At 39.8% G+C, this 21,555-nt stretch overlaps 1 protein-coding gene across 2 annotated transcripts in view; it reads left to right on the forward strand.

Moving 5' to 3' along the window:
- The window catches only part of CCSER1 (coiled-coil serine rich protein 1), a 643,608-nt gene that overhangs the window by 407,594 nt on the left and 214,459 nt on the right, over positions 1–21,555 (forward strand). The window contains exon 9 of one of the 2 annotated variants that reach the window (XM_009634846.1): positions 11,455–11,472. The exons of the other annotated variant lie outside the window; for it this stretch is intronic. Within the exon in view, the coding sequence (XP_009633141.1) occupies positions 11,455–11,472 (18 nt within the window). The remainder of the gene's footprint in view (positions 1–11,454; positions 11,473–21,555) is intronic. 2 annotated transcript variants of the gene reach the window in all.

A 21,555-nucleotide genomic window follows, 5' to 3' on the forward strand; every position in this document is an offset into this window, starting at 1 on the left:
TTCTTGTGGCTTCTAGGTCCAGAGCTCCCTAGAATGACTGAAAAATTAACTTGGGAAGGAACCTGTGAAGGTCACTTAGTTGTTGGTGGCTTACAGATCCAAGCAGAACTGGCAGGGTGATTGCTACTGCTCTGTACAGGCAGGTTGCTTTTTGCTTGTTGTAGACTTAGCTTTCTAATTTCCTATGTAGAGGTTTCCTGCACAGGTGAAGTACGCTATTCTCTCACGTTAGGATCAATGTGATCATGTTGTTCAATGTATTTTTAATGTGTTTACTTATAACTTACTAAAAACCAGATAGATGTTCTGCTTCAATAATCTGAATAGTCCTATTAAAGAGGACTGTAAAGCTATTGCCTGTTTTTGCGTTGTATCAAGTTAGACACAACTAGAGAAAAAAGGAAGAAACCTATGTTTTAATTTCTCAGAAATATCTTACTGAAAGCAGTATGTACTTCCCCAACTTTTGAGTCCTGTTTTTACATTGAATGACTTCAGCAAATTTGACTATGATTTTGTAATCTGCATGCATACTAGCATGGGTTGTGTATGCTTGCTGGTTTGCTTAAGCAGAAAGGGAAATAGGCCGAGAACGGGAAAACACAGGAGAGCTCTCTAACACTTCTATTTCCATCTATATTTTTACCAAGCCAGCTAGCTGTGTTTCTACAATGGCTTTGAAGATATGTGTCTCTGTAATTCTCACAGTAAATGATCAAACCACTGCTGGGTTTGCGGTTTAACTGGTCAAAAGTTTGGCTGTAAGAAAGTAGGAGAACAAATGGATATAGCAATTATAGATCTATCAGCATTTCTTCTTGCTGGCTGTTACATTGATACTTTTAGAAATGCTGCCATGTCTATTTTCTTCACGTTATTTTATAAAGGTTGTCATCAAAGAAAAAAATTTTTTTTTCATCTATACAAGATTGTTTTTATTTTGTGTGAAGCTTAGAAAGAGAGGGGACTCTAAAAGTGCTTTGGTGTTTTAAATTCCTAGGAAATGTAGCATGAGAGTATTTAAAGTATAGATTGTAATCTCAAAAATAAAACACTCTATTTATGGTTTATTTTTATTTGCTTTTTACAACTGCAGTCAGAATCCACAGTACTTGTTCTTTCTAACTTAGACAAATTAAGTGATTTAATGGTACTTTCTTATGCATGAAAGATTTATTTTTTTTTAATAACTAATAAACCTGTATGAGGATGTTATCTGGTATTATTCTCAGACCTAGAGCACTTAAAGGATGGCAGCTTTCATGTTCCTTGCCACCAACAGAGCTGATTTAGTGCACATGTCAGAAAAGTATGAGTTGCTGCTGTTGATATCAGTGATCAACTCTTGCAGAGATGGAGGTGGGGGGAATAGAAAGAGAAATAGAGAGTAAAATTTGAAAGATAAGACTCCAAGAAATAACATAACTTAAAACATACTGTCAAATGCTTGAGTGTTACTTATTTGTGGTAGCCTAAATTCTGGAGGATTCCTCTTGTATTCTGTGACCAGGAAAGTCCTATATGCTTTTAAAATTAAAAAAAAGGAATTTTTTTGAGGCAAGAAATTGTAGGTAAGAATATGTTCTTAAGTAGTTTTTGCAAACTTTGTAAACACAAAAATTGAGAGGTGTGGGAAACTTTTTTTTCAGGTGTTGAAAGCATCTGACTCTACAGAATAATTTATCTGTTGTATTTGTTATTGGGTGAAAATCTAGAATGGTTTAATACTGGGGCAGTAATAGCTTTATATTTGTATAAAATTATGAGCAGCAGAACTCCTCTTGCAGGAGGAAAAGGTGGCTAGAACTGAAGAGTTCTCATGTCATTATGCAAGAAGTCCCTAGGTATGGATGATGCCATAGGCTGAAATACATTATTTTGACATGACAGCTACCAGGTGTTCCATTTCCATTTGTTTTCATAGAAAAAAAGAAAAAAATCTGTGGGTCTATCACAAATGAAGCACAACTGATGCTGCCAGCATAAAATTTCTGTTTAGAAAAGTAAATGCCAGCTGCTGTGTAGCTAAGGGTTAGATAATTTGCTTCAGTACGGAGGAAATATAACATAGGTTGAAAATGTCTTTTTTTTAATAAGTGCGTTGCATCTGTTCGCTAACAACAGAGAAATTCAGCTAAGTTCCAGGAAGTGAAGAGATTCAGTTAATCTAAAACTAAGATGCTTAGAATTAATTTTTGATAAAAATACAGTATGTTCTGAAATAGATGTCTAATACAATATTTTAAGGATGTAAGATGTGGATTTTTTTTCTGAGTCAACCTTTTTCTGTTTCCTGGAACAAGTAAATAATTTCACATTTCTTTTGTTCCCTAATTTTGCTGCAAATATACAGGCAGAGTTTTTACTGGCTTTTAATAAGCTTCATGCATAGAGAAGCCATATATTGGTATTTATTTTTTAAATGCTTACCGCAAAATGAATACTAAAATATAACCGATTATTGAATGTCTCATTATAGTCCAATGTCAGTCTCTCATCCCTGTTCCTAACTGTATTGTATTCTATTTTTCATGGATGTAGGAAAGGAAAAAATTGGATTACCTTATTTGAAATTAAACTCACTATATTAGTGTCTTCTTTTAATATTACCTACCTTGTGCAAACTGCATAGTATAGTTCTTCTAGAATCTATTTAATGGCTTGCATTTTTTCCTCTTCTGGAAACCCTGCACACCTACACAGATAATTCTCATAAAATTGTGTTTGTTAGTTGATAAGGCTGTGGTTATGAAACTTCCTCAAGGCTTTTTGCCTTTTGACTTTCAGCTGCATAAATTGTGTGTTGTTTGCTATCCTGGACTTTGATTTTAGCATGCAAACTAGGCTGTTTATTTCTACTGGAGGAATTCTAAAATGCTAACACAGGCTGCTGCAGCCTCCTCCCACCCTCCTCCTGTAGGCCAGAGCATGCGACGAATTTTCTGTCTGGTTCCAGCTTCAAAAATGGTTCTCCCGAGTGCTTTGAGTTCTTGGATTACTGTATTTTAAAAGGGAAACATTGGAGCATCATTCTCCTTTAGTTTACGCCAGTTCCATACTGTTGTGATTTCATTAACTTTGGTGAAGACCTACCAGCCCATAGCTGTTACACCATTAGGCATCACACTACTGTGGGGTTTTTAAGGTTGTTTTACATCCTAGTTTATGATGCAGAAACCTTGGAATTCCCAGTTAATTGCCAGGCTATGAGACCGGGCTGCACAGGAAACAAAGCACTCTGATAACAAATTGCATGTGCAAATTGCACCGATGCGTATTTATTTGTGATCTCTGGAAGAACATGATATACCCCTGCCAGACTCTCCTCATGTTGTGCCTTCAACTAACTTTTTGCTCCATCCTGTGTGATGCAGAATCTACCCGAACCAAACTCTCCCAGTACTTGGCACGAAGCAAGTGCCATCCAGCTGACAAAACTTGACCCTGGCCCATCAGATATTTTAGCAGAGAAATACTTGTTGTTGCAAACAGCTTCATTTTGAGACTGTGGGAATGGCTGCACGATTATTTGCATTTCTTTGTATGAAAGCTTTGTGTGGAGCTGTAGCAGCAACTTGCGTACCATGACGTTTCGAAGCACTATAGTCTTTCTGTTGGAGCCTGCCCTCTCTGAAGCTAGATAAAATCACAACTCTGTGGCCAGATCTGTTATTTCGTCCACCTGAAAGCAATAAATAACAGATGGATGTGAGCAGTTCGCTATCAAAATAAGAGTTGCTTAAAGTCGTAATCTTTTTGTTGCTGACATGGGCCTGAAGAGAGTGGGTTTACCGAGCCACTTCTGTGACCTTTTTTTGTTGCACTTTGTAACAGCACTGATATAAATGGGCATAAAGCAAATAAAGCTGTTGTGGAGAGTTGTGCTGGGGGTCAGAGCCTTGTGGGACTGGCAGGGTAGCGGTGGCAATGTGTAATTATCAGGAGACTTGTCCCTGCTCTGACGAGCTTCCTGGCTTTGCCGGGGCTGAGGAGCAGGAGCTGGCTCGTTCACGGCTGCTGTCATCACCTGCAGCTGTCTCCTCCTCAGAAATGTCTGAAGAGAGGCAGGCGATGCTCCTGTGTTGGGCCTGTATTCCGATTTTCATGGACTCGTACTATGTTTCCACCACGAGCAATTGGCAGAGAGTATCTCCTCTTGATTGTTGATAATTGTCTGACTCTAACAAGAATTTTAATAAAGGATGCTGATTAGAATTATGATCCCCTAATACCATTTTTATTTAAATTTATTGCAATAATTACCATGTGATTAACAGAATATGTTAGTGCATTCATTGAAATCACCACTCCGCTAACAGTATGGTAGTTAAACACAGTAAATGCTTTTAATTAGCTAGTAATTGAGTAACATGCATTCATTTTTATTATATCGCACATAGGACATTTAATAGTATAGTTGGCTATTAGCTGCTATGCAATATAGGGGAAGGGTGAAGTTATATAATTATCATAGTTCAGGCTTTTTATAGGAAAGACTTTGACCAAATGTTTCAAACAGACAAAATCCTCCTCCTACTTGGCCTATATTAAAAGTATTCTAGGACGGGCTCTCCTAAAATGAAGTTAGAAAGCTCTGTAGATTATAACCACTTCAGCTGTATGTAAATATTTTGTTGTTAAATTGAGTCCCACTTTTAAAACCTGTGTTTAAAGTTGCCTAAAGCTACAAAAACTACTTTCTGGATGGTTCCATATGTGCTCAGATATATGGAGGTGTTTGTGAGGAAGCAGTTGCACATGTTGAACTGAGATACACACTGCAGAAAGTATCTCACGTGATCTGAAGTATTTCTGTCCACTCTTCTGAGTTTGGTATGGTTATTAGAGCAAAAAAATATTCACCTAGTTTAAAAAGAACAATTTCTAGAGCTATTTTTTTATTTCCTCCTATTGCCAGTTGTGTTCTTGAACCACTGACATCCTCCCATTTCCATACAAATATAACACAATTCTAAACTGATGCTTTGTAGCTCTGTAGATCTATGAACAGAATTGCAAACGTCTGTAGGGTTGCTGGTGATTTCCTGGATGCTGTTTAAAATTCTTTACATCTAGCTGTTTTTACAAAATATTGAAAATAACATGGTGTCCCAAGTTGAACATCCCCAAATCAGCAGTTTGAAGCTATTCTCTGACTTCTTATGTCATAAGAAATAGTGAGCCTTTCACGACTTCCCAGCCCCAAACCTCGAAGTGGAACATTTTCATTACCTAAACATAAATTAAAATTCAAAAATTTTAACACCTAAAATACCTTTTCTGTACTTTTAAAAACCACATTTATGGTTCTGTAAAGTATATGACTCTCTGTGGAACAGCAAATAGTTGGGAACATAAGGAGATAAAGTCATGGACTTAGGCAGGATGGGTTTGCCATGGGTAGATTGCCATCTGTTGATAATGCAGCAACCAACAGTTTATACTGAGGAACTTTTCTATTACAGCATCATTATTTTTTGAGCATTTCTCTCTCCCTGCCCCCCCCCTGAACTCCCACCCCTGGCATAGGCTAGTTTGTTTTTTATTTTGTGTGTAACTGAAAAGAAATTCAGTTTATCAAATTTCATAGAACTTCTAGGTCCAGAAGGATCAAATGAAAGTGCTGGGTTTTTCTTTTACAGGTGCATTGTTTTTCTCCAGAGACTTGAAATTTGTTGTATTAAGAGGAAGATTATAAAGTAACCATGCCAATATCATAATAGTGTCAGGATCGTATGCTTATTTCCAGAGTTCGTTCTTGTACCTTGATGGTCACAACAGAAGACGTGTGGGTTTGGGGAAGTATTTGTGGGTGTGGTTGATATTTTTTTTTTTTTTAATATCCAAAAATTTTCAATAATGTTAGATCATTACGTTGATGTTATAGGTTTCGGAGTATTGTTAGCATTGGCAAAACCCTTTTGTCTTGTACCTCAACTGGAATAAGAAGTTAGTGGAATATGTAACAGCTGTTTAGCTTAAAAAGGAAAAAAAAATGCTCTCCCTATTCTAGAAAAAATCATTGGAAAAGAACTTTTGGTTCTGGTGTGCTGAGTTGAGTGTATCATAAATTCATCTGAGATTTTGTGTATTTGGTGAATTTTGATGTTGTACAAACACAGGCAGGAAAGCTGAAAGATGATGGGCAATGCTCTTGCCTGCAGAAAGAATTCATCTGAATTGTAGACAGCACCAGGAGGAACCAGTAAGTCCCCTTTCAGCTGTGGGCTGTTAACTGCATTTTGATATACCATTGGGGTAGGGGGAAGGGGGACAGCTCAGAAGCTGAGGCATCAAAGCACTGATTTACACTTGAGAAACAGAAGAACAGCAGGAAAGAGTCACTTTTGACCATTTGTCCTTTCACCTTTTCCATTATCTTCCACATAAAACAGAAAAATTAGGACACATGGTTGCTGTGAGAATCCCCACTTATCAGTTTGCAGCTTGGTGATATATCAGAGCAATCCCATCTCACTATCTCTGATTTTTCACAAGCAAATATTTTAAGAATAGTTTTAAAAGGCAAATGTTAACACAAAAAAAAAAAAAAAAGAGTAACTAATATCTAACTTTATAGATATTCTCATACTTTTACTTTCTGGAGATGAAAAGGGGAGTAAAAACAGTGGTGAGAGCAGAGAAAGGAATTAGATTTTAATTGCTTAAAAAAAAAAATAAATTGGTAATTGACAGGGGGCGACCAGAGGTGGAAGGAAGCTGTCAACATGCTGAGTGTCAATTGTATAGGAGAGGAATATCTTCCAAGAGTCTTTTATACTCAGCATGATGCTGGGTCCAGCTCTACAGTTGAAATAAATGTTAGCAGGCAAACAAGGGAAGAGTCGGTTCTGAAGAACATCCCTCCGCTTCTGGCATCATTTGTAGGCAGGCCTGTAGCTTTTTAAGACCTTTTATCCCATCTGCAGTTTTAGTGGCCAACAGAATCTATCTACCACTCCCCAGTCCCACCGGTAGTTTCTAAGACTTAAAGGTCATCTAGTGGATTGTCTGTTCTTGTCATCCCCTATCCTCTCTTTTTTTTGTGTTTGACATTGAGATATACTCAGTTCTGTGACTAGTGTCATTAAAGACCACTTTCTTCAGAACTAGAAGACTAAGATACAGGTATGAGATCTTGCCTCCAGCAATGCCATCAGGGAAATTCCTGTTGATTTTAGAAAAGCTGTGTTTCTTCTTGGACATAAATAAGTACTGAGAATATTGAACAAAACGCCCCAAATAAACCAAAACCCCACAAACCTGATTATGGGAAAGTCTTTTCCCATTAAAAACCTTTTACTTGCGATGTAAGATATTACATATGTAAGATATATTATGTATGTAAGATATATTATATCTTACATTGCAAGTAAAAGGTTTTTTTAAGATGTTTTTAAAATATATTTCTCTATATTAACATTTCTTCAAAGCGGTTTGTGAAAATACTACTATTGAGCTATACAGAATATTTAAAGAGAAAATTACTTCCCCCAATTCTCTTTCATTTACTCCCTATTTTAATTGCTGAGATGAATTGTTTTTTTTTCCTTTGTACGCATCCCAGTTCTGAAAGGTTTTTCTTTCTCTTGCATTGCTTTTAATTGGAGTGTAAGGGCATATAGAGGTACAAACTTCGCTGACAAAGTTTTCTTCAACTGTTTCCAAGTAGGGCACGTTGCAGAAGTGTGGGTTGTTGGGACAGGGTTTTTTGATTATATTCTTCCATGTTATGTTCTTCCTACAATCTCCGCCCATCTTAGCAAGAACTAATTATTTGGAGGCTTAAAGACTGCTGCTGCCAAATGGCCTCACAGTTAGTGACTGGGTATAGAAATGAAACAGAACACTAAACCTTGGGGATTCACCTGGCCTCCTTTGCAAGCCAGGTCGGTTCCCACAGTGTCAAATAACAATTAAAGGAATTCAAGTTTGAAGGTGGCTCTTTAGAGGTCAAACTACAAAACAAGTTTCAATATCAAAGTGCTGTATCTTAGCATAGAAAAAGAAAGAGCATAATGAAAAAAAAAAAAAAAGCAAAGCAAAAGTATTAGTACATGGGTTGATGTTTTCATCATCATACACAAGATGTTTGCTTATTACTTAAGATATGTTAGCTGTTAATACATGTTTGTTATAGTTTTCCTAGGGCCGTGATCATATGTTCATGTGTGTGCATGTTTAACTTCATACCTGTCAGAGGGACTCCAAGATCAGAACCTTCTTTTCACTTTTGTAAACATGTAATATATGTGTTGTCTCATTAAACAGAAAGGGTCATTTACATTTATGCGTCAGTGTAATGAATGTAAGTGTGCCCTTTTATATCCTCCATCAAGAGATCTCAAACCATTCTTATATCCTTGGCTAATCAACCCTTAACTGAAGAATTCAGGGGTTCATATCCTTAGACACTGAGTGTTTAGCAGATTAGACTGTCTACTTCTATGCCAACAGTAGTCGATATACAGACACTTAATGTAAAATCTCATGTGAGACCTAGGAGCCCAGAAGGGAGATCCATAAAAGGCACAAGATCTCTAAAAGCTACTTAGGACATCTTGGTGCAAGGTTTGTCCTCAAAAACCTATTTAGTTGTTGTTTTTTCCTGGGGCAGGGGCACATTCATTTCTGAAATTAGATATTGTGGGATGCAGTTTTGAGGTGCCTGGTGCTTATCTCAGTCTTGCTTTTCTTCATGCCCCACAAATTAGACAGTGTTTTTCCATCTCTCTTGCAACAACCACTGAAGCGGTTGTTCTTGCAGTACATGCAATGGATTGTAGCCCCCTTTTTCACAGTCTGCTGCTAATTCTTCCAGGAAATAGAGCTGTCCCCCAGGATTCAGGAAACCTGTGCACCTTTCTGCTTGAGGAGAGGAGACTGCCCATCGCTTACCTCCCAGAAGGTGACCTACCCACCAGCCTATTGGATGCGTGTGATGCTCCAAGCTAACTTCCCTTCTGTTGAAGTTGTATTTTCTATAGCATTTTAAATACTTGCTTGACCAGTAAAGAGAATTTGTTGAATTTCAGACTAGATATAAGGAAGACATTTTTTACAATAAGGGTGGTGAAACACTGGAACAGGTTGCCCAGAGAGGTGGCAGATGCCCCATCCCTGGAAACATCCAAGGTCAGATTGGACGGGGCCCTGAGCAACCTGATCCAGTTGAAGGTGTCCCTGCTCATTGCAGGGTGTTGGACTAGATAACCTTGAAAGGTCCCTTCCAACCCAAACCATTCTATGATCCTATGAATATAGCCATTGAGACACATGCCTGGAGAGGAAGTGAGATCTGATCTATGCTTTAATGCATTTCAGGTCTATTGAGCAGCCATTGGAACAGGGGGAGGAACTCTTGTCTCTGCACAGTACAACTGCACTGTTCCTGTTCCCTGAAAAGTCATATAGTTTCAGTGGGAGAGATCAAAGCTTCCCACTCTATGATAGGGGACAGCTTGCTAATTAGAGCGCCCTGCTGGGAGAATCGAATCTCCTGAGGCTGAACAGGGAAATCAAACTGCTTTCTCACATTCTGGGTACATGTTCTAACAACTTAACTTTTGGTTATGAGTTCTCAGAGCTCAGGCTAAAACCTCCCCGTTTCTGCTGTCTCGTTGAGGGAACTCTCTGTTCAGCACTCTGCCTTTTGTGGATTCCATTCTGATGTCCCTCCTGTTTCACACCCTTGGTGAAAAGCCCATTAGGTTGCCAGCAACCACATACATCCTCAAAGGCCTTTTGAGCACTTTTGTGATCTGTGATTTTACTGGGAGTGAGGTACCTAAACTGCTTCAGAAGTTTAGCCTTGTTACATAAAAAGTGAGATTGATTTCAAACAGCTGATCTTGTTCGTCCTGTGCAGTCTGACTGCAGCTTGCAAAGACTGTGCAAACAGTCTGGAGACATTGTCCAACATGTTCTGCTTGATCTAGGATATTGCATGCCTCTTTATCCTTGCTTTGCTCTAGTTATTAACACTCTGTAGATCTCACCGCCTTTGTCAAACAATGAAAGGGTGGAATAATTTGTTGTGAGTATAATTAAATTCAAGTCCAGATTGGATTCAAAGTGTATGAGCCTTGAGAAACAAGTCTCTATAGCTCAATATAACTTTTTTCCTTCATATTCTAAGCTTTGTAAGGATTTTTATATTTAAGTTCTGGAAACACCAATTGAATGAGATTGCTCCAATCTTGGAGTGAACTCCATTTAGGATTAGGCAGTTGCTACATGTAGAGTGAATAAAGCTGTTGCGCATGCTACTGAGGCCAAAATTGTCTTCAAGCACTGTATGTCGTCCATGTTGGTCTTCTGCTCTGCTTAAATATTCAGAACTCCTTCTGATGCATTTAGACATAAAAGTTCAACACAAAGGGATGAGAGATTGTCAGCCTTGAGAGAGCTGCCACTGGGAGCTGAAAAGGTTTTCCTTCTGAGCTGAAAGGTGGCTGGCAAGGAGTCCAACGTCCAAAATGAGAAATCTACTGTAATATTTTGGTGGAGAGGGGGTGGAGCTGTGCTAATTCTTAAATCTTCTCCATATGCAAGGAAAAATTATACAAGATATTCTACAATAATATGCTTTCAGAATGCTGTGATTTTCTGCTATTAAAATAAATAGACCTAATTTTAAAGCGAACAAGTATTAGCAACTTCCACAGATAACAGTTTTTAACATTCTAACTTTGTGAGATATTTTCTACCAGACTGAAGCCATCTTGGCTCATGGTTGTCTGTGCACCTGCATTGCTCTATTCCTGTATCTCCACTTCAAAAAACCAAATGAAGTTATTTTAAAACAACCTGTTACAGTTCATGATAGGCACTATTGATGCACACCCTGCTGCTTTTGAAAAAAGAGATTTGAAGTCTAATGTTACCGTTTACTGCATCAGATACAGCTCAGTGGACAGTATAAATTACTTACGATTCCAGAAAGCTTCTCACTTCTGTCAAGGGTATTGCATTGTATTAACTACAGTCGGCCAGACACTGTCAACCCTAACCCTAACCCAGACACTGAGTGTAGAAGAGAGGTCACAACTTGCCAGTTGAAAGGTTGCTTGAAGAAAAACATGTATTTTTGGAAAAGGAAATTCCTGCCCAGGATAAGTATCTTAGTGAAAAATTTGAATCCTCCTGATTATCTGCTAATTCTGGTCAGGGTGACAGGAGCTGGCCCAGATGTCTTTAAAGGAAACCAGAAATAAACATAAATATTCTTTAATCCATTTAATCCCAATTGGTGAATTAAGGTGTGTATTTTTTTTCTTGCTGGTGTTTCCAAAGTAGATGCTAATAAGAATGCATTTAGAGGTCCTGGTTCAGTAAGCAAATGTCAGGGCATGAGCACACACATCAAGTGCAAAATACATTTCTCACAGCATGGTATTTTTAGTATGAACAGTAAGTAACAATGTAAAATCTCAACAAACATTGGGTTTCTAGGGAGATCATCTGAAGAGGGTCACAGCCTTATTCAGCAGTGCTATGACAGGGCATACAGGAAAGCAATGAAAACCCTTTAATTTTAAGATTTTGTACTGTGATGGCCCTTAAGTACTTCTAGGGAAGGGGACTGGGGCGTTGTGTCTGGTGCTCCACAAATGCAGTTCTGTGTTTGAAGTGTATCATCATGCAATTTGTACATAACTAGGAAATAAAATAGACAGATAAACAGGGAGATCAAAGCTGAACTGGATTTGGGGAAAACATTTTTAAGTAATTTGTGCTGCATGTTTTTGGTGTGTGTGTATTTATTTGTTTATTCCCCAAAGGTTTTGCATTTTAAATGCAAAATGGTCAGACCGGAGTACAAGCTATGGCAGTGATTTTAAAAGCAAGTATTAACTGTAAGTGCTGAGTTAATAAACAATTAGACTATTTGTTTTGTAAACATATTTGGAGAAAACTAATGGACTGATTCTGGGTGAAATGGCCTACTGATGGAACATCACTGTTAAACATCAGCAGATCATTTGATGCTCTGAGGTTGCGTCTCGCTTGCAGGACAGATGCACGCTGCCGTGCCGCCATAGTCCTGGTATGCCTGAGTGGAGAACCTCTTACAATGACTTGTAGCTCTCTTCCAGCCCATGTGCCCTGCTCTCCTCCCATGGCAGTCAGCTGTCAGCCAGATGCTGTGCTCCTAATCTCGACTTCCAAGGCCAGGAGCTTCAGGGTGTTGCAACCGTATATTACATCAGTAAAAACATGCCAGCCCCCCAAACCCTCCCTGCTTTTCATATTGTCTTGTGAAAAAGGGCACAAGAGCTTTTCTGCCTGAGCAAAAGAATCATATTTGAACCCCTCCTGGTTTTGTACAGTAGCTGTAATATTGTTTTATAGTATGTTCCAGCGACAGGACTAGGGGCAATGGATGCAAACTGAAACACGAGAGGTTTCAGTTGAATATGAGGAAGAACTTCTTCACTCTGAGGGTGGCAGAGCACTGGAACAGGCTGCCCAGGGAGGTTGTGGAGTCTCCTTCTCTGGAGATATTCAAAGCCCGCCTGGATGAAGTCCTGTGTAGCATGCTCTAGGTGAGCCTGCTTTAGCAGGGGGGTTGGACTAGATGATCTCCTGAGGTCCCTTCCAACCCTTACGATTCTGTGATTCTGTGATTCTGTGTTTTGAACAGTGCTTGGATTATTCACTTTTATACGTTTTTATACCCAGAATATTTTAACACTTTACATCACAAATGGCAACAAATACAAAGGCGTTATTCCTCTTAGAAAATATCAGGCCCTGTCAGAGAGAAAACAAGCTAACAATCGGCTCCACGCTAGCTACAAACAACTTTATGTTTAGTTTCTTCTTCTGTGTATTTTATTGGGTATTTCTCCTGCATTATATGTCATGTAGAAGAAAGGCAGAATTTTAGATCGTAGATGAATTACAGGATATATGAACAGGGGAGGGAGGGAGGGAGGGAGGGAGGGGGGATGGAAGAGGAGGAGAACTGCTGAATTGAGTAGTGATGACATGGTGAATTTTTGGTTGAAAAGAGTAAAGGAGACCAGAGTATAATGTTTAGGGTGAAGGTTATTCATCACACCATACATGTTTTAATAGTTCCCAGTTGCTCCACAAATCTCATTAATGGGAATAAGTGGTTGAATTTTGATTTTTAAATTACTGTAGAGGAGTGTCCTACTTGCAGACAAATTTAAGGGTTCCTGACAAAATAAATTCTGCATAATGTTATGCTGGTTTGAAAGTATTGGCAATAAATAAAGGTAAAGCTCAATATGCTCAGAAGACAGTAACTGAAGGGCAAATGAGATCACCTTCATGAGAACTCTGAAGTTTTTGTGTAAAAGACCTGTGCAAATTAAGCACCTACAGCATCTCTTGGGGAATAAAAAAAAAAATCTTAACAGGTTATCTAACCTTTTGATACCTAAATATAAAGATTTTGGTCAGAGGTCAAAACAATAGGACTCATTACAGTTTCAGCTCTTTACTCATTGGTGCAGTGGAATTTATTTAGGCAACAAAAAGAGCAGCTGCATATGATTCAAACTTTCACTCAAACTTAATATTTTATTTAGCATTTAGCTATGATAACCACAGACAAACCCTATGAAACGTTATTTGTGCCCATGGAGTACCATTAATTTTGTTTTAATCTTTCTCTGCCCCAGGAAACATTTCAATTGAATTTTGCTCTTCATGCAAGGAATCAAGAGTACTGAGAGCCAAGCTCATTTCCTTTCATTTTCCCTTTATTTCCGTATTTTTAATAGATTCATGACCCATGGTGCTAATACTGGAGTTATTGTAAGAAAATGTTAAATTAAAAATATGTATTTATTGTGCCCATCTGCTAAATTCCCAACATCTTTCTAGAGTTTATTGAATTTCCTAACATCAGATCTTGGTTTCACAATTTGATGCAGTGGCATTTTCCTGACTAGGTGATTTTCTGTTCTCCACCCTTCCCATTGCCACTCTCTTTCTCTCACTGTTTTACTTATCCTGTCAGGCTTCCATGAATTCCTTACTCTGCTCTCCCCATTTTTATTGGCCAAGAACTGTCTCCTCTTCTCCTTTTAACTTTATCAAATTGTCTTAATCTTCTCCCCAGCTTTGCCCTCACAGTTGATGAATGCTTTTTTTTTACCCAGTTCTCTTTCCTGCTTTTCCCCATTCCACTAGAGTCTACCTCTTTTTTTCTTTTTTTTTTTTTTTTCCCAATTGCAATGTTATTGTATTAATGTTCCTCCAGTATGAGGAAAATTGTTTCATTGGTATTGGCAAGAACTGCAGAAACTTGGGTGTTGTTTGGGAGAGAGTTTAGGAGAGGATATTTTACTCAATAGCAAATGGTGAATAACTCTTCATTTAATACCCAATTTACTGTTGCATCTTCAGCATTCCAGTAGCATCTTTCTCTTAGATGGACTGAAGCAGTTGTTTGACACAGAATAACGCCAAAGCAGAGCTTAACAACTTTTTCTTTAAAGTAAGCTTTGGATGGGTAATGATTATAAAATCAGGATCTCTGCTGAAAGATAACACCTCTAGCAATCTCAACCCTGAGATACTGGTTCAGAATTAACTCAGAGGGAAGTGTACCATCTGTTGCTAAAATGTAACACTAAGAGCTCAAGCAATTTCTAGCTTAAAGGGAAAACGTGGAACTGAATCTTGCCAATTAAGGGAAGCAGGGAAAGGGATGGAAGGACAAACTTACAAATAGCTTATGGTCCTTCACTTGTGCCTGGTGCTGCCTGCCAATAGAGACAGCAGAGAGAATTGACACTGCAGAGAAAACAAGCTGCACAGAAAGTTCTGTCAAGTGCCCAAAGTAAAGGAATGGAAAAGGACAAATATTGTTTCTTTGTTGTCTGATTTGGAATAACCCTCAAAGGGGGGAAAGGATTCTTGCTCATGAGTTGGCAGGGCTCGCTGAGAGGGCTTTAAACTAGGTTCTAAGGGGGAAGGGAATATAACCAGGCTTACTAGAGAGGAGCCTAGGGGTGGCCTGCCAGTGTTGGGAGTGAAATCGGTAGCCCAAGTGAAGTGCATCTACACCAATGCATGTAGCTTGGGCAACAAACAGGAGGAGCTGGAAGTCATTGTGCAGCAGGATGGCTGTGACTTAGTTGCCGTCACAGAAACATGGTGGGATGACTCCCATGACTTGAATGCTGCAATAGATGACTATAAGCTCTTTAGAAAGTATAGACAAGGAAGGAGAGGCAGTGGGGTGGCTCAGTAGGTTAGGGAGTGTTTTGACTGTATAGAGCTCAATGATTGTGATGATAAGGATGAGTGCTTATGGGTAAGATTGAGGGAGAAGACCAACAAGGCAGATATCCTACTGGGAGTCTGTTACAGACATCCCAAGCAGGATGAACAAGCAGATAAAATATTCTATACGCAACTGGGAGAAGTCTCACAATTGCTAGCCCTTGGTCTTGTGGCGGACTTCAACTTACTGGATGTCTGCTGGAAATACAACGCAGTGGAGAGGGAACAGTCTAGGAGGTTCCTGCAGTGTATGAAGACAAATTCCTGACATAGGTGGTGAGTGAGCCAACCAGTGAAGGCAACTGGAGGCTTGCTAGTGTAGTGCCCATATACAAGAAGGGCCAGAAGGAAGATCCAGGGAACTGCAGGCCCGTCAGCCTGACTTCGGTACCAGGGAAGATTATGGAGCAGATCATCTTGAGTATGCTCACCAGGCATGTGCAGGACAACCAGGGGATCAGGCCCAGCCAGCACGGGTTCATGAAAGGCGGGTCCTGCTTGACCAACCTGATCTCCTTCTATGACCAGGTAACCTGCCTAGTGGATGAGGGAAAGACTGTGGATTTTATCTACCTGGATTTTAGTAAAGCCTTTGACACTGTCTCCCAGAGTATTCTCCTAGAGAAGCTGGTGGTTCATGGCTTAGACAGGTGTACTCTTCACTGGGTAAAAAAATTGGCTGGATGGTTGAGCCCAGAGAGTGGTGGTGAACAGAATTAAATCCAGTCAGTGGCCAGTCACAAGCGGTGTCTCCCAGGGCCCAGTTCAAGGGCCAGTCTTGTTTAATATCTTTATCAATGACCTGGATAAGGGGATTGAGTGCACCCTCAGTAAGTTTGCAAATGACACCAAGCTGGGTGGGAGTGTCGATCTGCTCGAGGGGAGGAGGGCTCTGCAGAGGGACCTGGACAGGCTGGATCAATGGGCTGAGGCCAACTGTGTGAGGTTCAATGAGGCCAAGTGCTGGGTCATGCACCTGGGTCACAACAACCCCATGCATCACTACAGGCTTGGGAAGAGTGGCTGGAAAGCTGCCTGGTGGAAAAGGACCTGGGGGTGTTGGTTGACAGCCAGCTGAATATGAGCCAGCAGTGTGCCCAGGTGGCCAAGAGGGACAACAGCATCCTGGCTTGTATCAGGAATAACGTGAACAGCAGGACTAGGGAAGGCATCCTTTCCCTGTACTCAGCACTGGTGAGACTGCACCTTGAATACTGTATTCAGTTTTGGGCCCCTAACCACAAGAAAGATGTTGTATTGCTGGAACATGTCCAGAGGAGAGCAACAAAGCTGGTGAGGAGTCTGGAGCACAAGTCTTACGAGGATCGGCTGGGGGAATGGGGGGTGGTTAGCCTGGGGAGGGGAGACTGTAGCAAGGTGGGTGTTGGTCTCTTCTCCCAAGTAACAAGCAACAGGATGAGAGGAAAGGGCCTCAAATTGCGTCAGGGGAGGTTTGGATTGGATATCAGGAAAAATTTCTTTAGTGAAAGAGTGGTCAAGCATTGGGACAGGCTGCCCAGCGAGGTGGTGGAGTCACCATCCCTGGAGGTGTTCAGAAAACATGTAGAAGTGGCACTTCAGAATATGGTTTAGTAGGCATGGTGGTCTTGGGTTGACAGTTGGACTTGATGATCTTGGAGGTCTTTTCCAACCTTAATGATTCTATGATTCTAACTGTACTGTACTATGTCAAGCTTCTCCAGGCTCACTTATGGTGTTTAAACAGTTACTGCTTCTTCAATGCCTGATAATCAGGAGTAATTTCTGTGCCAGAAATGTATCTCTAGATAACTAGTTTTACTTCAACACTGCTCATCAGCCAAACCTAGCAAAAGAATCAAAATTTCTTGTTGGTGCTTCTTTATATGAATAGCTTGTTTTATCTCTGTATTTTTAATTGAATGGTTTAGGTGATCTAGAAAACAAACAAAACAAAATGTTCTTTTTAGGCTTGTTTTCAGTTCTGCTAAGAGGGAAAAAAACCAAAATAAAACAAAACAAAAAACCAAAAAAGGCAATGTAAGAGCTGGACGTCTCGGCTGCTTGAAGTGAAATACAGTGCTCCAGCTTGCTTGCCCATGCTACATCTTCAGATATTGCAGTGATAAATCTACCATAACTGTGGAACCTGGGTAAATGCAGATCTGACCTTTTGTTTACAGGGTATCAAGGGAAATCTTTACGAGACCACAGAACTGTTTCAAAAGGTTTAGAAAAATTATGAGATGGTAAAATGTGTCCCCTGTGGATAATTTTGACAGCGAAGATCTGACACTGTTTCTCAATGAGCAGTGCCCTTTCTGTAGAGATTTGAACAAGCCATTTGGCAATGATGTTTGAGAAGCATTTTTGGTAATACAGTTCAGGGGAAAACTGATCCGTGGTGTTATAATTAAGCAGGATTTTAATGTTTTTAAAATATTGACATGAAAATATTTACTGGATGTGCAGATGTTGATGGTGGTGCAATGCAAGATAAGCTAGAAAAGATAACATTTTCATTTTAGGAAGAAATGAGTCAAATTTGGCTATCTTTTATACCTCCTCTAACTTCCCCTGGTTATGACTGTTTATCTGGTTATAATTAAAAGCAGGGATTTAAATCAGCTTGATTGATAGTCCAGATTGTGTTTTGTTACATAAAATGAATCTATTATATAAAAAAAAATGTTCTGAGCAAGAAAGGACCCTTGCTGCTGAATTCCAGGCAGAAAAGATTGACGTCAGTTCTGCTGCCTGGCAGGAAGGGCCTTAAAGAACAGAATAGCAGCAGTAGGTTGGGACTCAGTTTTTGGATTAAAACCCCACTTCTGGTTTTGGTTTTGTTTTGTTTTAAATATAGATAACTTCTGTAACCCATGATTTGGTTTCTGATCTGCACAAAGGTACCAATTATGTATACGTTCACTAATTATCTCTATGTAACTAATTTGCTACAACTACTGTCCTTGGTCGAAGAGTATCAGGTTAGAGAATACTTAAGCAGACTGGACATACGTATACCCGTGGGCCCTGATGGGATGCACCCACAAGTGCTGGGGAGATGGCTGTTGTCACTGCGAGGCCACTCTCAGTAATCTTTGAATGATAATGGCAATTGGGAGAGATGCTGTCTGGAAAGCCTCTCCGCAGAAAAGGACCTGGGGCTCCTGGTATACACCAAACTGACCATAAGCCAGCTATGTGTCCTAGCAGCAAGTGAAGGCGAATGGTATCCTGGGCCACCTTAGCCAAAGTTTTGATAGCAGGTCAAGGGAGGGGATCCTTCCCCTCTGCTCAGCACTGGTAAAGCCACACCTGGAGTGCTGGGACCAGTTCTGGGCTCCCCAGTATACAATGGAGACATGGACATACTGGAGAGTGTCCGATGAAGGAACTGGAGCATCTCTGCTATGAGGAAAGGCTGAGAGAGTTGGGACTCTTTAGTCTGGAGAAAGCACTTTGGGGGGATTTTGTCAATATATGTAAGTACCTGAAGGGAGAATGCAAAGAGGATGGAGCCAGGCTGTCTTCAGCGGTGCCCAGTGACAGGATGAAAAGTGATGGGCACAACCTGAAACACAGGACATTCCATCTGAACGTTGCAAAACACTTTTTTCCTATGAGGGTGACCGAGCACTGGCAGAGGCTGCACAGGGAGGCTGTGGAGTCTCCATCCTTGGAGATATTAAAAAGCCATCTGGATGTCGTTCTGGGCAACCGGCTCTTAGGTAGCCCTGCCTGATCAGGGGGCTGGACAAGATGACCTCCAGAGGTCCCTTCCAACCTCAACCACTCTATGTTTCTATAATTAATGTGTACACAGAAAACATATATATTGGATACATCCTGGTATGTCGGCTCGCTTGCACATGGAAATATATTTCCTCTCAGTTTCATAAGGAAGTATATCTACGGTTTTATTCTACTTTGAATAAATGTGTTTGATCATATCCCCATTCTTACATATGCAGTCATTATAAATACTCAATAATTCTATTTATTTTAATATTTTGCATGATTCTTAGAAGCCTACTAGAGCTGACTGTAATCTTAATCCTATTATTGTGCTATATGCTCACAGTACTGTGTATGTATGTGTGTCCATTCCTTTTATGTGTGTGAATAATACTCTATGCGTGTTACATATAGACACACAGAATATGATTTCAGAAGTATGTATGCATGCATATGCATGAATACGTAAGCACATCTCTTGAATGTCATGATCAGTGGGAGGGACTGAGATAACCCAAATAAAAATACCCACAAAACCCCTGCATGTGTAAATTAAAGAAGAGAGATAGGGAAGTGAGCTTGTACAGTTTCCAAAGGCAAGACTACTGCCAAAAGTTGCAGGAAAACACTGTTTTACACAGCCTTTTGTATATAAGCTTAGCAGCTTTGAGAAATGCTTAAATATGAATTTGTAACTATTCTGGCTAATACATTACTTGTCACGTGAATTATACCGATCCCAGTAATCAGCACTTAACTTTATCCTTTTGCTGTGTTTATATTATTAATGTACAAATTAACCTGGTACTTCATTATTAACAGAAAATAGTTCTAGTAAATACCCAAACATTCAAACATAGCGTTGGAAGTATGCCATAAATATGGCATAGTTGAGGTCACTTTAAGACCTGGCTGCAAAGAGCATATAGGTGCCAGCTGGCTTGAAAACAAGTTGTCAGGGTGATAAACCCATGTTTAGATGGATTCAGAACTACATTTTGTAGGGGGCGGGGGTGGGGAGGAACTCACCAGAAATGAATAGGATGCACTTACGTCGATTCCCATCTATGTAAGGTCTTCTGATGTTCTTGCCTGTAAAAAGAGACTCATTCTCGGTGGATTTAACTACCTAAACGGTATTATAACTGCAGAAATACTCTATTCAGCAGTGCTGCAGCCGGATTTGTTCTGTCATTTCTACTTGGTTCTCCTGGAACTGTTTTGCGTTGCCTGCACGTATGGCATGGTTGCTTTGGCATCCCGGCTGTTCCAACAGGTTGCTACAGCAACAGGCTTCTGCAGGGAGAAGATTATCTGGCAAACAGCACCGTGCCTGTTTACCATGGAGCTGTGGAAACAGAAGTTAATAAACTTTTAACATTGCAAATAAGCAAGCATCTGGGGTTGCTGTCTCTGTCGCCCTGTAGGATCAGGGTGCCATTGTATTTTATAAAATGGAAATAAAATATATATTCCTGTGACATCAACATGCTACTGAAACGATTACTTAGTTTTTGTTGGGCTTTAAGCGTATAAAATCACAACCCAGGTTGTGTACTTTTGTTTGTGGGTGTTGCTGTGTTTGCACACAACCTTATCTGTTGTTGGCCTCCGGCCATTTAATAATTACATTAAAATATTACAAATAGAAATGTAACAGATCAACAAAATGTGTAATGCCCCTACCATATTAATTAAAAAACAAACAAGCAATTTAAGGAAAAAAATAAGAAACTCTATACTCTTATTTAACCCAAGTGCCAGCCTCATTTGCTCTAACTTATGATCTCAGAAACTAGATCTTCTGAAAACGAAACAGATGGAAGCTCCCTTAGACTGGGTAGGTGTGGGTACGGGAGGGAGAGGGGGGCGCAGCCGAAGGCACCTCCCAGGGTGAGCAATGCTCCTTTAGCACCTGCCTTGGCTTTGAGTTGTCATCTGGTGACAACCTCAGCCTCACAGATACATTCACTGTGATTCACTAGTGTTTCTGCAGTTTGGCTGCGTGAGGGTAGAGAGGAGAATGACAGGCAGGAGAACAAATATCATCTCAATATCTCGGTCTGACCCTTAATATTGATTAATTTCTGAGCAAAACAGCTGGCATAGTGCAGTTCCCATGTTCTGTAAGGTAAGCAACATGCAGAAAGGATTGCTGCCTGCCCTTTTTCCCAAGAAAGTGAGCTGAAGCTTGGGATTATTCAGGCTGTTAAAAACATAGAAGGTTTCTGTTATGTATGACTGCGTTTGGTTTTTTTTCTTTAAGAACTGCATTTCTAATAATTGAAACTAAAATACTAGAAGAATACAGAAAAACTCAGCTATACAATAGTGCGTTTCTTTGGGGATTGTATTCTCCATACATACATAATTTTGTCCACATAGAAAGACTTCATAAAAAGAAATAAAAATCACCGTTGTGCTAATATGTTTCTCTGGAATCAAAAGTTGTTTTAACCCAGTCACGTGTTGCATTTATTGTCCAATTGGCTTTTTTGAGTGCATACTGTAATTATTTCTTTGGCTTGAGTACCCAGTTTTCCTTTTGGCTCTGTAGGTGTTTTGGGCACC

Source organism: Egretta garzetta, unplaced genomic scaffold (assembly GCF_000687185.1).
Source record: "Egretta garzetta isolate BGI_Z169 unplaced genomic scaffold, ASM68718v1 scaffold32, whole genome shotgun sequence".
In the NCBI taxonomy this organism is placed as follows: Eukaryota; Metazoa; Chordata; class Aves; order Pelecaniformes; family Ardeidae; genus Egretta; species Egretta garzetta.